Source organism: Zea mays, chromosome 3, assembly GCF_902167145.1.
Source record: "Zea mays cultivar B73 chromosome 3, Zm-B73-REFERENCE-NAM-5.0, whole genome shotgun sequence".
Lineage (NCBI taxonomy): Eukaryota > Viridiplantae > Streptophyta > Magnoliopsida > Poales > Poaceae > Zea > Zea mays.
Window position 1 is genome coordinate 176,859,179 of NC_050098.1, and position 19,636 is coordinate 176,878,814.

The 19,636-nt window shown below is 50.5% G+C and overlaps 1 protein-coding gene and 1 long non-coding RNA gene across 2 annotated transcripts; both read right to left on the reverse strand.

Annotated features, from left to right (window-relative positions):
• Positions 1-1,930: 1,930 nt before the first annotated feature.
• LOC118476723 (uncharacterized) lies at positions 1,931-4,129 on the reverse strand. The gene is made up of 2 exons (XM_035966368.1): positions 3,413-4,129; positions 1,931-2,767 (listed from the first exon to the last, which is right to left on the reverse strand). The coding sequence occupies exons 1-2, from the start codon at positions 3,552-3,554 to the stop codon at positions 2,268-2,270; spliced, it is 642 nt and encodes a 213-aa protein (XP_035822261.1). The 5' UTR covers positions 3,555-4,129; the 3' UTR covers positions 1,931-2,267.
• A 2,577-nt stretch (positions 4,130-6,706) lies between these two features.
• On the reverse strand, positions 6,707-7,536 carry LOC100273025 (uncharacterized). The gene has a single exon (NR_147042.1). It is a non-coding gene; the product is annotated as an uncharacterized lncRNA (long non-coding RNA).
• Positions 7,537-19,636: the final 12,100 nt, after the last annotated feature.

The following is a 19,636-nucleotide window of genomic DNA, read 5'->3' on the forward strand; positions in this document are numbered from 1 at the left end:
AGCACTACTATCTTTATATGCTAATCATATTACGTAATAATCACTACTATCTTTCTATGGGACGCTAATCTGGAAAACAGGATCCTCATGTCTTTTTGTCTATGCATCCTGATATATGTAGACTGAAATGCTACCAGAAACATATTGTTTGCAACTCAGCCTTTTATGTAGCCATTTCTTCATATTATATAATGCCCATAATCATCGAAGCACTTTATATCCGTATTGTAATATAATGTCTCTCTTTGTATGCCAGTATTAAGTATTTAATTTGCATGCGCGCGCTGGCGCGCGCCATTGACTAGTGCTCATGAGGCAAATGTGCCTCTGTGCGACAGCATGGCTTCGTGAACGGGCGCCACTTGGCCGGGTAGTTGTAGGCTTGTAGCAGTGCAAAGACAGTGGGGGAAAGGGATTTCAGGCCTTGAGTGTAAGCCCAAGATAAAAGTCCAGTCATGCGTCCTGGACCGTTATCAATCGCGTGCTGGGCCACCAACCAAAAATTGCATAGTGAACACCAGCACCAAAAGTTTAAAAAAGGGCCCGAGTCACTAGCTGTGTTAGATCTGCCGCCTTCACAGTTCGTGTGTTCTATAGGATAAACAGCCCAACCTTTTGTTTCCAACTTTTACCAAAACTGTGCCTAGAACATCGTCGACAATTAGCCATTGCTGGGCACAGGCGGCAGGAGCTGCTGTTAAATTATCTTTAGTTTTGCGTTTGAATGCATTAGAACTAATAGTTAGTTGACTAAAAATTGCTAATTGAATTAGCTAGCTAACTAGTAGCTAATTTACTAAAAGTAGCTAATAGCTAGACTATTAGCTAGACTGTTTGGATATCTCAGCTAATTTTAGCAGATAACTATTAAAGGCCTGTTTGGTTTGATGTCTAAGTTGTCACACTTTGCCTAACTTTTCTGCCTAAGGTTAGTTCTTCAATTCGAACGACTAACCTTAAACAAAATGTGACACATTTAGGCACGAACCAAACAGCCCCTAAGTCTATTACTATTACATTCAAACACCTCCTAACTTATTTTAATTTTCTGCTATATTGGCTTATATTCTTCATGTTTAAACATGCGAAGCAGAGCTCTTGTTCTTGCCCGTCTTATCAACGAGATGTGTCGGGCCAGGTTGCCGAGCTAGACTTTCGAGCCCTAGACGCCTATAGCTAGTCCATAGACGTCTAAAAGTCCACGACACACGCCTGCCTAGATGACCCCTAAAAATGTGCTGATGACAGGAACTCGCATCCATCCATCCATTATGCGTCTACAACAGTACTTGCAGTTTCAGGCTGCAGCACCAGCACATACACTGTAGACAGTTGAAAAAAGGGGAGTAGTGTGCAAACAATCTGGCAGGCAGGCAGGCATGCATAAACTTAAAATCCTTCGTCTCCCTTGGAACCCCCGTGTGCCGGATTCGCACCAGCAGTCCAGTGCAGCCAGCGCCGGCCTCCGGCGATACGGCGGTTATGGCGCGCAGCCTCCGCCGACGCGACTCCGACGAGCGTAGTAATGACAGAACGTGTTAGGGTCGCTAAGCTATCATTGCAGCTCCCGTGTGTGTGTACTCGTGGTATACTAGGAGGTCAGAGCTGCAGTGCCAATACGTAGTACAACGCAACACACGCACACTGTTACGTGTCACGTCGGGGAGTCATTGTGCCTGCCGTGACCCCTTCTGACCCCGTACAAGTCGCAGGTACGGCCACTGTGCCACCGCTCAGGCGTCCTTCTTGTGGAACAGGCAAACAGGGCACGGCAACAGTCCCGTCCCATAGACAGGGGGGCTCACGAGCCCCCAGATTTCATTGCGACTTTTTTCTTTCTTTCTTTCTTTCTCTAGCATCAGAATTCAGAACCGACAAAATTTCAGGCGAGGAACTATCTTTCCCATGCACACGTTGCGATCAGATTTACTTTTAGCCTTACCTTTTCAGAAATCGCATTGCTGATCTCTCTTGCTGCGGCCTCGGAAACTACCCCACCACCGAAGCAAAGTCCGTCGTCTGCCGCATGGCTTGGGCGCTTGGCTAACCAAGCAAGAGACAGGCAGACAGCACAGCTTGCAACGAAAACAAAAGAAACACACACAAACCACATCCACATGACGACATGGCCGTGGCTCAACCCAAAATGCTACTGCTGCTACTAAGCAGTTCTTACTACCAGTGCTAACCTACCTAACCAATGCACAAAATGGTGTAGCTAGTTTCTGCGGCCTATTCTGATGATCCTCTGATCAGTAAAAAGAGCACTACGCCCACATGGACCCAGCTTGGCCTTGACAGCCGTTGGCCTCAGCGCCGGAGCTGGACAGCAGCGCCATCGAGAGGCCGCCCGCGCCCGCGCCCGCGCCTGGCCTCCGGGTCCCGCCGCCCGCGCCCCTCGCTATCGCCACCGACCTCTGTGCCGCCGCCGCCACCACCTCCGAGGTCCCGCCGGGGAGCCACTTGGCCTGCATGTACCCGGACCTCCGCCACGGCGGGACGTGCAGCCCGCTCTCCCGCAGCGACCGCTGCGCCGCTTCGCAGAGCAGCGACACCGCCTTCCGGAGCCTCGCGCGTGGCCCCACGAACACCGGCGGCAGCCGGGCCCAGAGCTGCGCGTACCACGGGGCCGGCCTGGCGAGCTGGAACTGGGAACTGAAGTCGATGTCGACCACGATCCTGGAGCTGCTGCTGGAAGTGGAAGACGACGAGGCCGCGCCCCCGCCGTGCTCCCCCGCAACGACCACGTCGATGTACTCGTAGTCGCCTGCAGCAAACGGCGCCATTATTGATCATTTGCAGCGACAGCGAGCGTTGTGTTTTTTTTGTTTGTCTGATAACCACGAATACGATGGATTAACTAGTAATCGAGTGCGTGCTGACAAGCAAGGACGGATCCCTTATAATGGTGGCATTGATCAGTTGCAGTGCCATGGTATGATGTGGTAGGAGACTAGGAGCACACAGACACAGTAAACAGTTCCTAAAAGGAAAAGGAATATGAAAGAAAAGAGGATGCAACATAAAAAAAGAGAAAGGAATAGTTCAGTCAGATAAATCACAGGGACTTCCTGCGGAGAATGGTAAATTTGGGAAGTATTATCATACCAAAAGAAGAAACATGCTGCCCAATGACAGCAGTTTCTGCAGGCAGCAGGCAGCCCAGCGCCAGTTTTAGAAGTTTATAAGAACAGATAGCAAGGACAAAAATGGTAAAAACGAAGAGAGAAATTAAATGATGTTTAGTTTCTAGGGACTAATGTCTCTCTATTTTAGTTTCTAAATTGCTAAATGCATAAACTAAAATAATAGAGTTTTATTTTCCGTAATTTAGAACTAAAATAGAATAAAAATAGTAGTTACTCCAAACAAACACTCCTAATATAAGCCGTTAGACTGATGATCACATTACCTCCCGGGTGCTCGGCGGTAGCGACCCAAGAAGACCTGCAGAGCGACGCATCGTAGCCGTCTTTCCTGAGCCTCATCATCAGCCTCCTCTTCAATAAGCTCCTCGTCCGCCTCTCCTCCCCGATCTCTCTCAAGTGCTTCATGGCCCTCTCATGTACCTCGATCTCCACCTGTGTGCTGGGCTCAACGATAGCCTGACGATACGTATATGTATAGCGCAGACGCAAACAACAGGGTAACGCAACGAAGGATTTGGATCAGAAATGGCGAAACGAAACCCCCGTAACTAGTAGAAAGGTACGTACCATCAGCTGATCATACGAGATTGTAGGAGCAGCAGATGATGACGAGATGAACAAACCAACAAACCTCCAAGACGTGGTATGGGTTTTGGTGATGCATGGCGATGGCTGGTGGTGGCCGCTCGTAGTCCATCATGAACACACACTCGTCCACTTCTTCGGCCAAGGACAACATTGTCTCGTCGTCCTCCGGACTGCTCATGATCCACTGCTCCAGGAGGCAAGCCGAGCTCATCCAGAGCTCAGCCTCAGCAATGGTGGTTGGTGGAGAGATCGAGACAGGAGAGGGAGAGACGCTGCTTATCTAGTGTGGCGGATGGAGTGCGCTACTGCTACATCCATCATCGATCGGAATAAAAGCAAAGGCGGAGGGAGTGTATATATGTGAATGAAATGTGATGTGAGTTGGAGGCTTGAAGTCGGAGCAGCTACTAGCAGCTAGCGGGGGTGACCTCATCTCGGTGGAAATTGAAAGCACAGTGGAGAGAGGGAGAGAGAGAGAGGAGGGAGAAAAGTTTATGGGACGTGACACGGTGACGGAGACAGAGTTGCGAGTAGAACTGGACAGTGATGAGATGTGTGTGGTGGTCAGCCGCAGCGGCAGGGACGACGGGAGCAGTGCTGCAGGAAGCATAGCCCTAGATTTAGCCCAGCTATCGTTTGTGTTTGTGTAAAGCGCGGGGGTGGAGTAGATTCACCGGGAATATTCAGCCCGATATCAGGCGCCGCATATGCTTCCGGAGCCGAAAAGGAGAACGTGCGTGTCGCTGCATACGCCGAGCATGCATGACAACAGCATGAACATGAACAGCTAGCTAGCATTGTTTCATTCGCCAATTCCTTTCTTCTAGTCTTTTCTGTATTATTTTTGGAGCTGATGAGGAACGAAGCCGGCTAGTAATAATACGCCACGCCAACCGTGCAGCAGCTAGTCTGATGATGATCTGATCCCTGACGCCACTGCTACTCAGCTAAGCTGGCGTCAGAAGATAGCTGCACGAGCGCGTACGGGTACGGCAGCAAAGCTGTAATGTAATCAGCCCTAATCAGGCGTGGGTGTGCCCTAGCTAGGGTAGGGTCAACTAGATGTCCAGATGTAAGCCCGCGGCGAGCGCTTCGTGGACGATCGCAGCATGCAAACGATCGCTGCGATAGGATGCAATAATGCAAGAAGCTAGCCAAGAACTGGGTTCAATGCAAAGGTTCAGTAGCTACCATAAGCTTAAAACGACGCTGCGATAGGCTCCTTCCACAGTTCCACCACATGAACAATCACCGATGTCGTTCGTGCGTGGTGGAGTACCACCAGATCGATCGATCGAGCAGCATATCAAGCCCGAACACGCACGCACGCACGCACGCACGCACAGCCCTACGTACTGGTCTGCACCGTCCCCATAATTCAGGCAGTAAAAACCCTGTCCTCCCAGCCTTTCACTTCGATCAGGCGCCCCACTACGTACACCAATTCATTCCTGCTGCTAGTACGTAAGTGCTTGCTAACCCCATGATGAACCGCGGCGCGCGCGCGCGCGCGCGTTGTGTTGTGCTTCGCTGCTCCAGAGCTGAGATAGGCGCTTCCTTTTTCCCGCTAGCGCTTGTCTTCTCTGGACTGTAGGGGGCGGTAAATGCACGAGCTGCTGCCTGCTGTACAGGGGCGTATCAATTTCCCCTGCAACCGCTGCGCAAAAGCGGGTTGGAAAAGTTGGCGATCCATTCGATTCTCTCCCTCCCCCTTTATTCTCGCTGATACTTATTTCTCCTCCACAGGAGCTCTGTACGACCGTGGCTAGCCTTGCAGTTCAGAGGCGACGCCGGTAGTGGTGGCAATAGTGTTCTTTTTCACCTCTCCTCGGTACTGTACCTAGCTGCGCTCGCTTCAGTAGCAAATACTCCAATGTAGTAGGGGTTAGTGTCCGTGATGATTTGTGAGCTACGTACACAAAAAAAAAACTGCTATGAAATTTAGTTCCACTGCTAATCAGGGACTGAAAGTTTAGTTTCTACAATCTACACTATTTAGTTTCATAGATAAAATGTTTACAACTCATTAAATAACTTAAGAGACCAAAATACCACTTTACCGTTCTCCGGCCACTACCTTTCGCCACATCAACTAAAATAAATAAGGGGGCCACATCAACAAAATAAATAAGGGGCAACAGGTGGAATCAGTCTTTTTTAGTCACTCCTTAAAGACTAGAGGCTAAAGTAGTTTAGTCCTTCAGTTAATTCTAATGTTTAGCAATTTAGTAACTAAATACCACTAAAATGCAAAGATTGATCTTTAGCCGTTTTGATCAAACAGACCCTAAGTTGACCGCTATCGTTATACACATTACTCGAGCCTCTTGAGAAGTATCCACCTCGGTCAATACTTTAGCTAAGACGTCCTGCTTCATTAGCGTTGATTTGCGTGGCTCATGATTTCGTTAGCGATGACGAGTGTTGAGCACTGAATTGAGCGACCGGACGGCCCGTGGTCCGGACGGTCCGCGTCTCTAGGCCGGACGGTCCGCGCGTACGTAGAACAGATTAGAGTTCCGAGTTTCTTGCTGTGTTTGTTGACGAAATTTACGGAATTAGCTCGGGGAGTTTGATTGTAACGGGTCCAGCCCCCTCCTCTATAAAAACAGAGGAATACGACCGATATGTAATTATCAATCGAATCAATAACACTTTTATCTCGCATTTATTTCCTGTACAATTAGAAGTAGTTCTAGTCTAGTTCTAGTGTAGCCTCTCAATCCCCAAATTCTCCGCTTCTTTTCGACTCTACGTCGATTAGAGGAGTCTAGGTCGGCCTAGGGATGAAAACGGTCGGGAACGGTCGGTAAAATACCTCTACCGTTTTCATTTTCATATTTACCTTACGGGACGAAAACGAAAACGGGATATATCGGTAACGAAAACGAACGGGATAAATACAGGAATCGAAAACCGATACGATACGGTCGGATTAAAGCCGAAATCGGACGGGAACCAGTATTTTTGTTCGGTAAAATCACACCATGAAACCATATATTCAAAACTTAACAACAAATATAAAAAATATAAACACAAGTCTTAATTAAACATAGATAAAAGCCATATAAATGTGAAGCACACATAGTTTAATGTAGCACATGAGTGATAAGTCTTGGACTCTTGGCTAACATAAGAAGCCATATAAGTCTACTAGCACACATGACACAATATAAAGTTTAAAACATATATTCATAATCACTTGCTTACATCTGGATCACTTAGCATGTATATGAATACCGAATTTGTTTTGTGTGTAGAAGGCGCTCTTGTGGTAGACATCAACTTGGCTAATTTTATGGTTGAGCTTGAGGGAGTATTATTTCCAACCGGAGGCGTCATCTCAGGAATGGAGCCGTAGCCGCTGAAGAGAGTTCCTGTCGGCTGCCGTGTCGTGCTGGTGCTGCGACTGCGAGGGACAGAGGGAGCCGTGGCCTGTGGAGCAGTCAGCAGTGGAGGGACGGCACGTCACGACGGCGTGTGGTGGAGGAGCTGTTGAGGCTGGGCGGCTGGCACGGCGTCACGGCGTGTCACCGGTGCCGGCGTGCCGCGGTGAGGCCAATCTGCGGTGGAGCCGTGGCTTCTGGCGAGCAGGCGGCTGGCGCTGGGAGCTTGGGGCTGGGAGAGACCGAGAGAGCACAGAGCAGGACGCGCGAGCTAGCCGCTAGCCAGGGCCTAGGGACGAGCGGTGGCGTTACGGCTGGGAGCTTGGGCTAGGGACGGGCGGCGGCGTTGCGTTATAGCTGGGAGAGACAGTGCTAGGTTAGGTTTTTCTTAGATGGGTTGGGCCTCAAAGTGTTGTCTGGATTGGAGATTTGGAGCAGGCTATATTCAAGTGACCCCGAATTATAAAATACGGTAATAAAACGGGATCATCCCGATTAAAAACGGGATCCCGGCTAAACGGTCGGGAAACCCACTCTATCGTTTCCGTTTCCGTTTACCGTTTTCTATATCCCGTTTTCGTTTTTTACGTTGGGATCGAAATCGATCGGGACAAAACTAACCAAATCGGTTATACGATAACGGTCGGTACGAGATTTTTCCATCCTACTTTCATCCCTAGGTCGGCCTGCCGAGCCTAGACAACTCCTAGGATCTCTCCTCCCCGACGGGGTTCCTCTCGGGAGCGAGATCCAGGCGCCGCTGGCGACTTCCGCCGTCCCTGCGCACGCGCGGACCGTCCGGCCCTAGTGCGCGGACCGTCCGGCCCAAGTGCGCGGACCGTCCGGCCCAAGTGCGCGGATCGTCCGGTCGTCAGGCAGGAAACCCTAGCCCTGCGCCAGGTCGCGGACCGTCCGACCCCTGGCCGCGGACCGTCCGCCCCTGTGCAGAGAGCACCGCCACGGTTCTTGTGTAGTGATTGGCGTCCGAAAAAGGTGTCAACATACTTTTTGGCGACTCCGCTGGGAAAGATTTCATACAGACCTATCGAGATCGGTCCTCAATGGCCGGTTTAAAGGATAGCTCTGAAGTTTCCACCAGCAATATCATCAAGCCGACATGGGAAACCTTATCGGCTGAAGAACAACTCCTATTCGAGGAGCGCCAGGAGCAGCTGATCCAAGAAGCAAAGGCGAAATTCCTGGCCGACTTCAAGGTGGACAGGAACAACAAAGTCGTTCGGCAACAGGCGACAGATCTGGCTTCGCTCTGACCTACTACGAATACCCCCAATGTAAGTAGCACCAATGAACTCCAATCTCTTAAAGCTTACATAGACAAACAGCGAGAGCAGATGCAACGTATCGTAGGGGATATACAAAATGATCATAAAAGGCTAGTGCGTGCGCTTGATAAGTCTACTATTGCGAATCTTCCTTCGCACGAGATTGAACTGAGGGAATACACACATAATTCATTGGCTACAGGTTGTCCCGACTAGTCACAACCCCTTTATAGGATGCCGATAAACATGTACCTTGGGCAACAACAGCCTCCCATGCACATCGGCGATAAATTTGCCGATCTGCGCATGTCCGGACCGTCCGCACGTGAGCGTGGACCATCCAGGCCAGCGGCGGCCGATCCCATTTTTAGAAGCGAATTACCGAGGCCTGCACCCAAGCCGCCATATACCGTGCAAACCCTAGATAACTCATTCGGACCGTCCGCGTATGACACCAGACAGTCCGAATATAATGTCGAACGGTCTGCGTATTTAACCGGACGGTCTGGCACAGAGTTTTTTTTGAGAAGGATGGATATCCAACTCCTTATCCATGCTAGCTAGACTCCCCATCTCACCATACGACACACCAGCACCATAATATAATCTACCAAACCCATGAGAGTGAGTACTTTCCGGCCCCCAGAAGGCCAGAAAGGAATGGCCAGTCCTACGAGCCTCATACGACATGTATTAACGCGCTGCAAAACCTAAACCAATAGGGAGGAAAACAACATACCAACATCCAAACAAACTCACCCATATTGGACCAAAGAGCCGGTGGTCTCCCACCGGCTGCCATCGATATAGTAAGAGAGAAAATAGCTGGGACGTTCCGAGATAAGCTCGGAGTTAGTATAGTCCCCGGAGGGCATTCATATCGGAGACCTTATAATAGCCAGTTTGACCGTCTCCCATACCCACAGGGGACCAGAATACCCGAATTAGCAAAGTTTTCGGGTGGCTAAGGAAATAGCACGCGTGAGCACATAGACCATTTCTTAGCACAATTAGGAGAATTGGCCGACACCGAAGCATTCCGTATACATTTATTTTCATTATCTTTGACAGGGACTGCATTCACATGGTATGCTACGCTCCCTCCTAATTCCATTTTGTCATGGGGAGACTTAGAACAAAAATTTCATGAACATTTCTTCTCTGGCGATTACGAGCTAGATCTTGTAGACTTAGTGGCCCTACGACAAGAAAAGGATGAATCGGTTAGTGATTACATCCGAAGATTCTGGGATACGAGAAACTGATGCTTTCAAATTCATTTAACAGATAAACAAATGGTGGGAATAGCCTTTGATGGATTGCGCTATTATTTAAAAGAGAAATTAGAAATAGAAGGCATCCAGTTCTTTACGCTAGCACAATTACATTAAAGAGCTTTGGCTTGTGAAAATCGAAGCAAAGAACTAGTCAAAACGGTTCATCATAGTGCCCATATAGTAGAACACAATCAAAGTAGTTCGGACGATGAACCAAAGGAAGTTTACACTGCCGAAATAGTTTGTCCCAAGCAGGCCAAATCTTTGGCTTGCTCCTCCTTGCAGTCAGTTCAAAAGAAACGATAGGAGGAGGTTAAGTTTACATTTAATGTTGGCAACTGTGATAAGATATTTGAGGAATTACTAAAAAATGGTAACATTAAGATCGATTATACCGTTTCACCCGCCGACGAACTAAAGCGTCACGCATATTGCAAGTGGCACAACTCATTTTCCCATGCCACTAATGATGGTAATGTGTTTCGACGACAAATCCAATCGGCCATTAACGAGGGACGATTGAAATTTCAGGAGGACACGGAGCCCTTCCCAATGAATGTGATCGACTTCAATGGAAAAAAGATCCTAATTCGGCCCAGCACAGCCGATAAGGGCAAAGAAAAAGAAGTCATCATCGGCAACGCACGGGAGGCCGATGGAAACAACAAAATCTCTTGCAGGAAAGTGGTGACCGAGAAGACTCCTGATGGAGGGGAGACACTGAAGGTGACCATCACAACCTCCGGCACTGGAGGGCAAGCACAGACAAGGGGACATGCGCGAGAACCCATACTACGCATCACGGACAGTCTGGTGCCCAAGCATGGATGGTCCGTAACATCACCGGACGGTCCGGAGCGTTCCAGCGGACGGTCCGGTAACGCCGAGGAGCGACGGAGACCACGTACCTTCAAACCACGAGGACCAGAAATAGGTATGTGGAAAACTAACACGTTCAAGGCCGCTAGTCAGTTGGTCAAATCCAGCCCAACCTTTGATCAATTATTGTTTAAATATGTGAAAAAGAAGGCCGACCCCAGTGATCGGCCACCAAAGCGGTCTCGCTTACCCACCCAGGAGCGACAGTAGGTTAGGCCGATTGGACCACCTCACCAATCGGAAAGGACGAGAGGTCATAATGTCCAACTAAGACCTAACGTACATGCATGGACACCGCCACTCCCATACACACCTATGTCATATCATTATACATACATACCACCACCACCATATATCCCGAATCAGATGTGGGGTATGCCACCATATCCTTTCAGGACACCACAATACTCCGCTTGGGGGGCACCCCAGTCATCTGTCTTTGCCAGGTTGACGCCTCCAGTACAAGACCGATTGAGAGCCCCTCAATCTGGTCCACAAGCACATGCCCAACAAGATTGCCGAACCACTCGGCCCCAAAGGCTGACTAATCCGGTAGGGGGGTATATAGCTATGGCCTCCAACAGTACGATAAAAGGGGACGTCATTGAAATATGAACAATAGATGTCATCGTACAACAAAATAACGAAGGGCCGATGATTTTTGGTAAATCGGCCAACACAAACAAAAAAGAAGATACGACTGTCAACAAAACGGCTGATTCAAAATACTCCATGCCCCGATGGTGCCCATCGGGATTGACGCAATCACAAAAGTGAAAATTACAGCGTCTAAGAGCAAAGGAGAACCAGGAAAAGGAGGCGGAAAAAATATTCAATGACACACATCCGCAGTATCCGCCACCACAAAAGAGATGGAGACCAAAGGCCATTGAGGAAAATCAAACAGCCACAAAGACAGAAAATAAAACAACAACTGTGCAGTTCTTTGCATGTATGGTAGACAGTCCGGCTATAAAGACCGGACCAACGTACAGGGCACAGACCGTACAACCCCTGAGGCCGGATTGTCCGCACTACACCAGGACTCTTCCAATGACATACCGACACTTATAGAGGAAGACAGCCTACAAGGAGAAGATCTGTTTGACTACAGAGCTACGCCAGAACACTCAAAAAATTAGGAAAGCAAGATGACGAATTGGTCAGGACAAGTACGACACTCGGTGGTGTTGAGACTGACAGTGCGAAAGTCGCCTAGAGGGCGGGTGAATAGGCAGAATCTGAAATTTACAAACTTTAAGCACAACTACAAGCTGGGGTTAGCGTTTGAAATAAAATCGAGTCTGAAAGAGAGAGCTAAAACAAATCACAAGCAAATGAAGAGTGTGACACGGTGATTTGTTTTACCGAGGTTCAGTTCTTGCAAACCTACTCCCCGTTGAGGTGGTCACAAAGACCGGGTCTCTTTCAACCCTTTTCCTCTCTCAAACGGTCACCTAGACCGAGTGAGCTTCTCTTCTCAATCAATTGGGACACTAAGTCCCCACAAGGACCACCACACAATTGGTGTCTCTTGCTTTGATTACAAATGTTGGGAGAACAAGAATGAGGAAGAAGAAAAGCGATTCAAGCGCAAGAGCTCAAATGAACACGACAAAAACTCTCTCTTCTAGTCACTATTGCTTTGAGTGGAATTGTGACTTGGAGAGATTTTGATTCACTCTAATTGTGTCTTGTATTGAATGCTATAGCTCTTGTATTGAATGTGTTGGCTGAAAACTTGGATGCCTTGAAGTGTGGTGGTTGGGGGGTATTTATATCCCCAACCACCAAAGTGGCCATTGGGGATGGCTGCTGTCGTATGGCGCACCGGATAGTCCGGTGCGCCACCGGACACTGTCCGGTGCGCCAGCCACGTCACCCAACCGTTAGGGTTCGACCGTTGGAGCTCTGACTTGTGGGGCCACCAGACAGTCCGGTGGTGCATTGGATAGTCACTGTTCACTGTCCGGTGCGTCTTCTGGCGCCTGCTCTGACTTCTGCGCACGCAGTTGCACTGTTCACTGTTCACTGTTCACTTTTGCAGACGACCGTTGGCGCAGATAGCCGCTGCTCCGCTGGCACACCGGACAGTCTGGTGCTACACCGGACAGTCCGGTGAATTATAGCGGAGTGGCTCCCCAAATTCCTGAAGCTAGCAAGTTTGAGTTGATCCACCCTGGTGCACCGGACACTGTCCGGTGGCACACCAAACAGTCCGGTGCGCCAGACCAGGGCAGCATTTGGTTGTCTTTTGCTCTTTTTATTTAAACCCTTTCTTGGACTTTTTATTGGTTTGTGTTGAACCTTTGGCACCTGTAGAACTCATAATCTAGAGCAAACTAGTTAGTCCAATAATTTGTGTTGGGCAATTCAACCACCAAAATTATTTAGGAAAAAGATTTGACCCTATTTCGTTTTCAATCTCCCCCTTTTTGGTGATTGATGCCAACACAAACCAAAGCAAATAAAAAAGTGCAGAATTGAACTAGTTTGTATAAGGTAAGTGCAAAGGTTGCTTGGAATGAAACCAATAATTATTTCTACTAGATATGCATGGATGGTTTTCTTCTTATTAAAATTTTGGACCACGCTTGCACCACAAGTTTTGTTATGCAAATTCTTTGTAAAATTCTTTTCAAAACTTTTTGCAAATAGTTAAAGGTATATGAATAAGATTAAAAGAAGCATTTTCAAGATTTGAATTTTTCTCCTCCTGTTTCAAATGCTTTTCCTTTGACTTAAACAAAACTCCCCCTCAATGAAATTCTCCTCTTAGTGTTCAAAAGGATTTTACAAATTTTTGAAGATACTTTCTCCCCTTTTGAAAACACATTATGATATCAATTTGAAAACTTCATGTTGGGGGCCTTCGACTTCCGAAGGTCCTCAAAAACATGATTTAACTATGCCTCTGGAGTATAATGTGTAAACAGGTACCTTCGGACACAAATCAAAACCATAGCATGAAGATGCACAAAGAGTATGAAGGATGGCGCAGAGCCAAAGCTATGCGCAGGGGAGCTTCGGCGTGATAGCAGAAAAAGAAACCGACTTAAAAGGGAAAAGGCTATTTGGACCCCGATGGATTACTATAGAGTTATTAGCAAATGTAAAGGGCATGGGTGTAATTTACATAGGCTGCGTCCCGTGCCTATAAATAGATGAACAGTACTCCCGTACTGTTCACGCTGACTTGGCATTTACTTTCGCGTCACGTTTGTACCCCTGCTTTCTTTCGAGCCGAAGGTACATTTATAATTTGTTATTGTTGATACAATCACGCAAATAAAAATAAGTTGGTAATAACATTTAAAGTGTTTACATTATTTTTTCATATCTTGTGTATGAATCCTTCTTCATCATCTATTGTGTTTAAGAAGGTTTGTTCTTCATAACCTTCATCCAGAATTCATTATATCCGAAGGGAGATAATGTTTCGAAGGACGAAGGACTTTAACATTTAACACTTTTTATGTTGCCTTGTTCTTAACTCTTAGCATTTGAGAACAAGTCCCCAACATTGGCGCCCACCTCCGGTAAACTCACTTCCACTTTTTGAGTTTCGAACACCTTCGACAAGCATAGACCTTCGTCATGCCGCCAAAGAAAGCTTCAGCAACAGGGGCTGCCGCTCTGCAGCCGCTGGACCCCAACCAAGAGACCCTCTCTCTTCGGGAGGCCCGAAGCCAGAAGAGGAAGGCCACCAGTCCAACGCCTCAGGAGGACGACTTGGACCAAGAGATCAGAAATATGGAGATGCTCCATCAGCCGGTGCAAAGGAAGAAGGAAAAGATGGCTAGGCTGGCTGATCTGCAAAGGCAGATAGACGAAGCCTCTGAAGAAGTTCACCATCTTACTCAAGATGAGCAGAACCGAAGGCCTCAACACAGAGAGTTTCATCAAGAGGGCTTCTTCAACGAGGATGACTGGTGTTGGGGCGAAGGCAAAGGCGCCACCCTTCGCTCGAAGCCTTCGCTGCAGCAGCTGAGCTAACACAGACAAAGCAGGCAGGGACACCCTTCGCATGTACCGCGCCAGACGAAGACCGGCGACGAAGGGCATCCCACTGTGCGGCCTCGTCCAGCTCAGAGGCCCACGTGCGATCCGGCCCATCGTAACGGGCCCCGCGTGGCCGCTGTGCGTTACGGGCCTAATTTGTAAAAGCATCCCTGTAATTACGGTCTGTAACCCCGCTTTATGGGAATATTCTGGGGATAACCTAGGTAGCTGAGGGCACATGTGTCCTTAGCTCAAGGCGCTGCGCGCTCAGGTACCTATAAATACCCCCGCACAGTGCCCGTGAGAGACCAGATGAACAGTGCTTTTGCCATCACGTGCTAAAACCCTGTTTGTGCTAACATCCCCCCCACTGTTGGATCGACTTGTGCCCGTGTGCAAGTTCCAGCATTTGGCGCCCACCGTTCGTGCTACGAGAAAACCACCCGCGATGGCACCCAAGAGAGCTAACCCGAAGGCTGACGAGGCTGCGAAGGCAGCACTGCTCGCCGCAAGAAAGGGCAAGGCCCTCGCCCTCACCCAATCCACCCGCCAAGAGGCCACTGAAGACGATGTTCCTCGCACCTGCGGAGATGACACCCTCCGCACCTGCGGTCCTGAGGGACAACCGCAGCCACCCTCAGGCTTCGCACCACCGGAGGGCGCGGACCTCACCGAGGACGGTGAAGTCCTCGGCGTCTCAGCAGAAGAGCAGCTACAGCTGCGCGCCCTGCGCCTCAAGAACCGCAATCTCCAGAGGCAGAAGGAGATACTGGAGGCCAAGCGCCAGCGTGTGTCCGCACTAGCCAAAGTGCGGCAAATGATACGCGACGAAGAGCAGAAGGCCTAGGAACTCGAGCGGGAGATTGCGCTGATGCAGCGCGAAGGCCACCTCGGCCTTCAGCACGAGCCACCCTGCACAATTCGAGGACATGCGCGAAGGCCACCTCGGCCTGCAGCATGGGCCATCCCTGCAACACCGCGCGCAACCGGAGGACTCGCGTTTCCCCCAGCGCGACCACACCTTCCCGCACGCCGCGCCATTCCAAGGAGTCAACTATCTCGACGAGCAAAGTCCCCTGGCGCCACACCTGCAAGTGACGCCTTGGCCAGCTAACTTCCGGGCAGGGACCTATCCCAAGTACAACGGCAGCACTGACCCGGCGCAATACATAATGAGTTATCAGGTCGCCGTTGCATCCGCCGGAGGGGACGACGCCACAATGGTGAAGTCTTTCATTATTGCCCTAGAGGGCCCAGCTCTCACCTGGTTCACCAGATTACCTCCACTGTCCATTGATTCCTGGAGAAGTCTCAGGGACAAGTTCCTGCTCAACTTCCAAGGGTACCGCCTAGACACCGACGCCTTGGCCGAGCTCTCGCTTTGCAAGCAGCTGGAAAAGGAGACTCTGCGGGAGTATTACCGCAAATTTTTAATACTCAAGTCACAGCTGCCCTCCGTTGATGATCAAATAGCTATCCACTACGCCATCAGTGGTCTTCGCGCCGGCGTCCTCTACAGCCACTGTATCAGAGACCCGCCCAAGAACCTCCAGGAGCTATATCAACTCTTTGAAAAATATGCCAAATCCGAGGAGCTCCACCAACGCAAGGTTGAGTCACAGCGGAAACCCAAAGATGCCCCACAGTCCAGCCGCACGTGGACGAGGACTCCGCAGCCAGACTCCGGTCGAGACAGCCGCAATCAGCAGCAAGTGCACAACATCGCCAACCAGCATCCCGCTGCTGACCCCCCTCGTCGCCAGGAATATCCCCCCAGGGTCGCGAAAATGGAACTCGTGGTAGGGGCCGAGGGCGTGCGCAGCCGCCACGCCGATTCTACTGCCTCTTCCATGGCGAAGATTGCGCCCACCAGACCAAAGACTGCCCCGAGACGAAGGCCACCAGAGAAAGAATGGCACGGGCGCAGCCGGCCGACAACCCCAGAATTGTCGCGCACAATTACCAGCAACCTCCTCCACCATATATCCACGCTCTCGCCCCGCATCCACCGCACCACGCTTACCAACACCATCAGGAAGTACAAATCGTACCTCCTCCACCCCCACCACCACACCATCAAAACATCCCCCACGCTCCAAAGCAGGAAGACTTTGCCGATCAACCATATCGCGGAGTCATCCACATGATAACTGGGGGGTCCAGCACTGACTTCGACACCAAGCGGCAGAAGCGGGACCACTACCGCAGCATAAACCACGTCGCCGTCACTGGCCCAGTCATGCAGACAAAGTGGTCCCATATACCGCTAACCTTCGACGCACGAGACGTCGACCTGCGCAGCGCCCCCCACTGCGACGCCATGGTTATCAATTGCAGCGTGGCAGGTTGGGACCTGCACAAAGTCCTAGTTGATAACGGCAGTCAGGCGGACATCATCTTCCTCCACGCCTTCGATCGCATGGGCATAAGCCACAGCCTGCTTAAGCCTTCGGACAACCCGCTGTATGGCTTCGGCGGCAAGGGCACCTTCCCCGTCGGCAAGATACAACTGCCTCTCTCCTTCGGTGTAGCACCCAATGCCCGAAGTGAGCAAATAACCTTTGATATTGTGGACATGGTATATCCTTACAATGCCATCATGGGCCGGGGCTCCATCAATAAGTTCGAAGCAGCCATTCACGGACTGTACCTATGTATGAAGATACCAGGTCCGTTAGGCGTCATCACAGTCTTCGGCAATCAACAGACTGCGCGCAACATAGAGCGGGACTTCGTGCCCGGTCAAAGAAATGTGCACTGCCTCACGACCCAACGTGAGGTCCCCGCGCCCGCCAGCCCAACCAATAAGCAACACGACAAGGCACAGCTGCAGAGCAACGACGGGACCAAGACTGTCCCCCTCGACCAAGCCACGCCCAGGCAGACAGTCATTATCAGCGAAGACCTTACTTCGCATGAAGAAGAAAAGCTCCTCTGCTGCCTGTCCAAGAACAAAGATGTTTTCGCCTGGTCAGCCCTCGATCTGGTCGGCGTCAGCCGTTCAATAATTGAGCACAGTCTGGGAATCGACCCCTCGGTACGGCCGAAAAAGCAGCGGCTTCGCAAGATGTCCGACGAGAAGACGGAGGCCGCCAAGGCAGAAGTGCACCGCCTCCTGGAAGCCAAATTCATTGAGCCGGTGGCTTACCCCACATGGCTCTCCAATGTCGTGATGGTGCAGAAAAAGAGCGGGAAGTGGCGAATGTGCATCGACTTCACCAGTCTCAATAAAGCCTGCCCAAAGGACAATTTCCCGTTGCCGCGGATCGACAAAATAGTCGATAGCGCGGCCGGATGCGAAGTCATGTCCCTCCTCGACTGCTTCTCCGGTTACCACCAGATATACATGAAGGAAGAAGACAAGGCTAGCACCAGCTTTATAACACCCTTCGGCACACATTGCTTCATCAGAATGCCGGAGGGACTCAAGAACGCCGGGTCCACCTTCTCCAGGCTCACCAAAACAGTGCTCGAAGGGCAAATTGGCAGAAACATATTCACATATGTGGACGACATTGTTGTCGCCAGCAAGAGCAAGGAGGACCACCTCGCCGACCTCGCCGAAACATTCGCGAACATGCGAGACGCACAACTCCGCCTAAACCCGGAAAAGTGCGTCTTCGGCGTTCGCCAAGGCAAAATATTGGGCTACCTGGTATCACACCGCGGCATCGAGGCCAACCCAACCAAGATTCAAGCCATCATAGACATGACGCCTCCGCAGTCCGTCAAGGACATCCAGCGCCTGACAGGCAGATTGGCCGCTCTCAACAGATTCATCTCTAGGTCCGCCGAGCGAAGTCTCCCCTTCCTCAAGACACTCCGTGGTGCAAAAGACTTCGCCTGGGGACCAGAGCAGGCGGCGGCCTTCGCCTCATTAAAACAGTACCTGATAGAGTTGGCTGTCCTTACCAGCCCCGACCCCTCGCTCCCCCTGCTGCTCTATGTCGCGGCTTCGCCACATGCGGTTAGCGCGGCACTAGTGCAGGAGCAGACTGTCGAGGGCGTGGTCCGGCAGTGCCCCGTGTACTATGTCTCCGAGGTACTGACTCCGTCCAAGTGCAACATGACAGAGCTGGAGAAGGTTGCCTACGCAGTCGTCATGTCTTCGCGCAAACTGCGCCACTATTTTGAAGCTTTCAAGGTCCGAGTCACCTCTGACAGGGGACTCGGCGAATTATTCAGAAACCCGGAGGCATCGGTGAGGATTGCCAAGTGGGCAGCCGAACTATCCGGCTACCACATCAGCTTCGAGCCCAGGACAGCCATCAAGTCACAAGTCCTGGCAGACTTCGTCGTCGACTGGACTGGGCCAATAACACAACCAGACCCGTCCACAGAGAAGGTTTGGACGATTCATTGCGACGGCGCATGGTGCCATGCGGGGGCAGGCGCCGCTGCAGTCATTACCTCACCAGCCGGGTCAAGCACAGATATGCAGCGCGCCTCAGCTTCGCTCTGGAATCAGACAGATGCACAAATAATATAGCAGAATATGAAGCAGTCATCCTCGGCCTCCGCAAGCTAAGGGCCCTCGGAGTCACCACCTGTATCATTAAAACAGACTCCAAGATAGTTGCCGGCCAGATCGAGAAAGACTACGCAGCAAAGGACCCCGCACTTATGCAATATCTCTCGGCTATCCGAAGTCTCGAGAGGCAATTCAAGGGGTTCACCCTGCAGCATGTGGATCGGGCCAAAAATGAAGAGGCCGACGCATTGGCCAAGGCTGCCGCCAGGGGCGAAACTCTGCCCTCCGACGTGTTCTTTCATGTCATCGGCACGCCAGCCGTCTGGAGCCCCGAAGGGATCCAAATAACCAATGACAGCGAAGGCTACCGCATAGTCAACCTTATCATGACCGAAGACTGGCGGGCACCAATAACCCTGTTCCTACAGGGGTATTATCATCCAGCCGACATCAGTGAGGCCAAGCGCCTTAGACATCGAAGCCGAGACTTCGCACTGATTGAAGGCCAATTCTACAAAAAAGGGGTCAGTCAGCCAATGCTTAAGTGCGTCACCGAAGCCGAAGGCATGCAGATCCTACGAGAAGTCCACAGTGGCACGTG

Bases quoted from the DNA above. Each gene is read 5' to 3' on its own strand.
- LOC118476723 (XM_035966368.1), bottom strand. From the start codon at position 3,554: ATGAAGCACTTGAGAGAGATCGGGGAGGAGAGGCGGACGAGGAGCTTA. The intron at 2,768-3,412 runs GTAATGTGATCA...CGTTTGCTGCAG, and splicing joins TACCGCCGAGCACCCGGGAG to GCGACTACGAGTACATCGAC.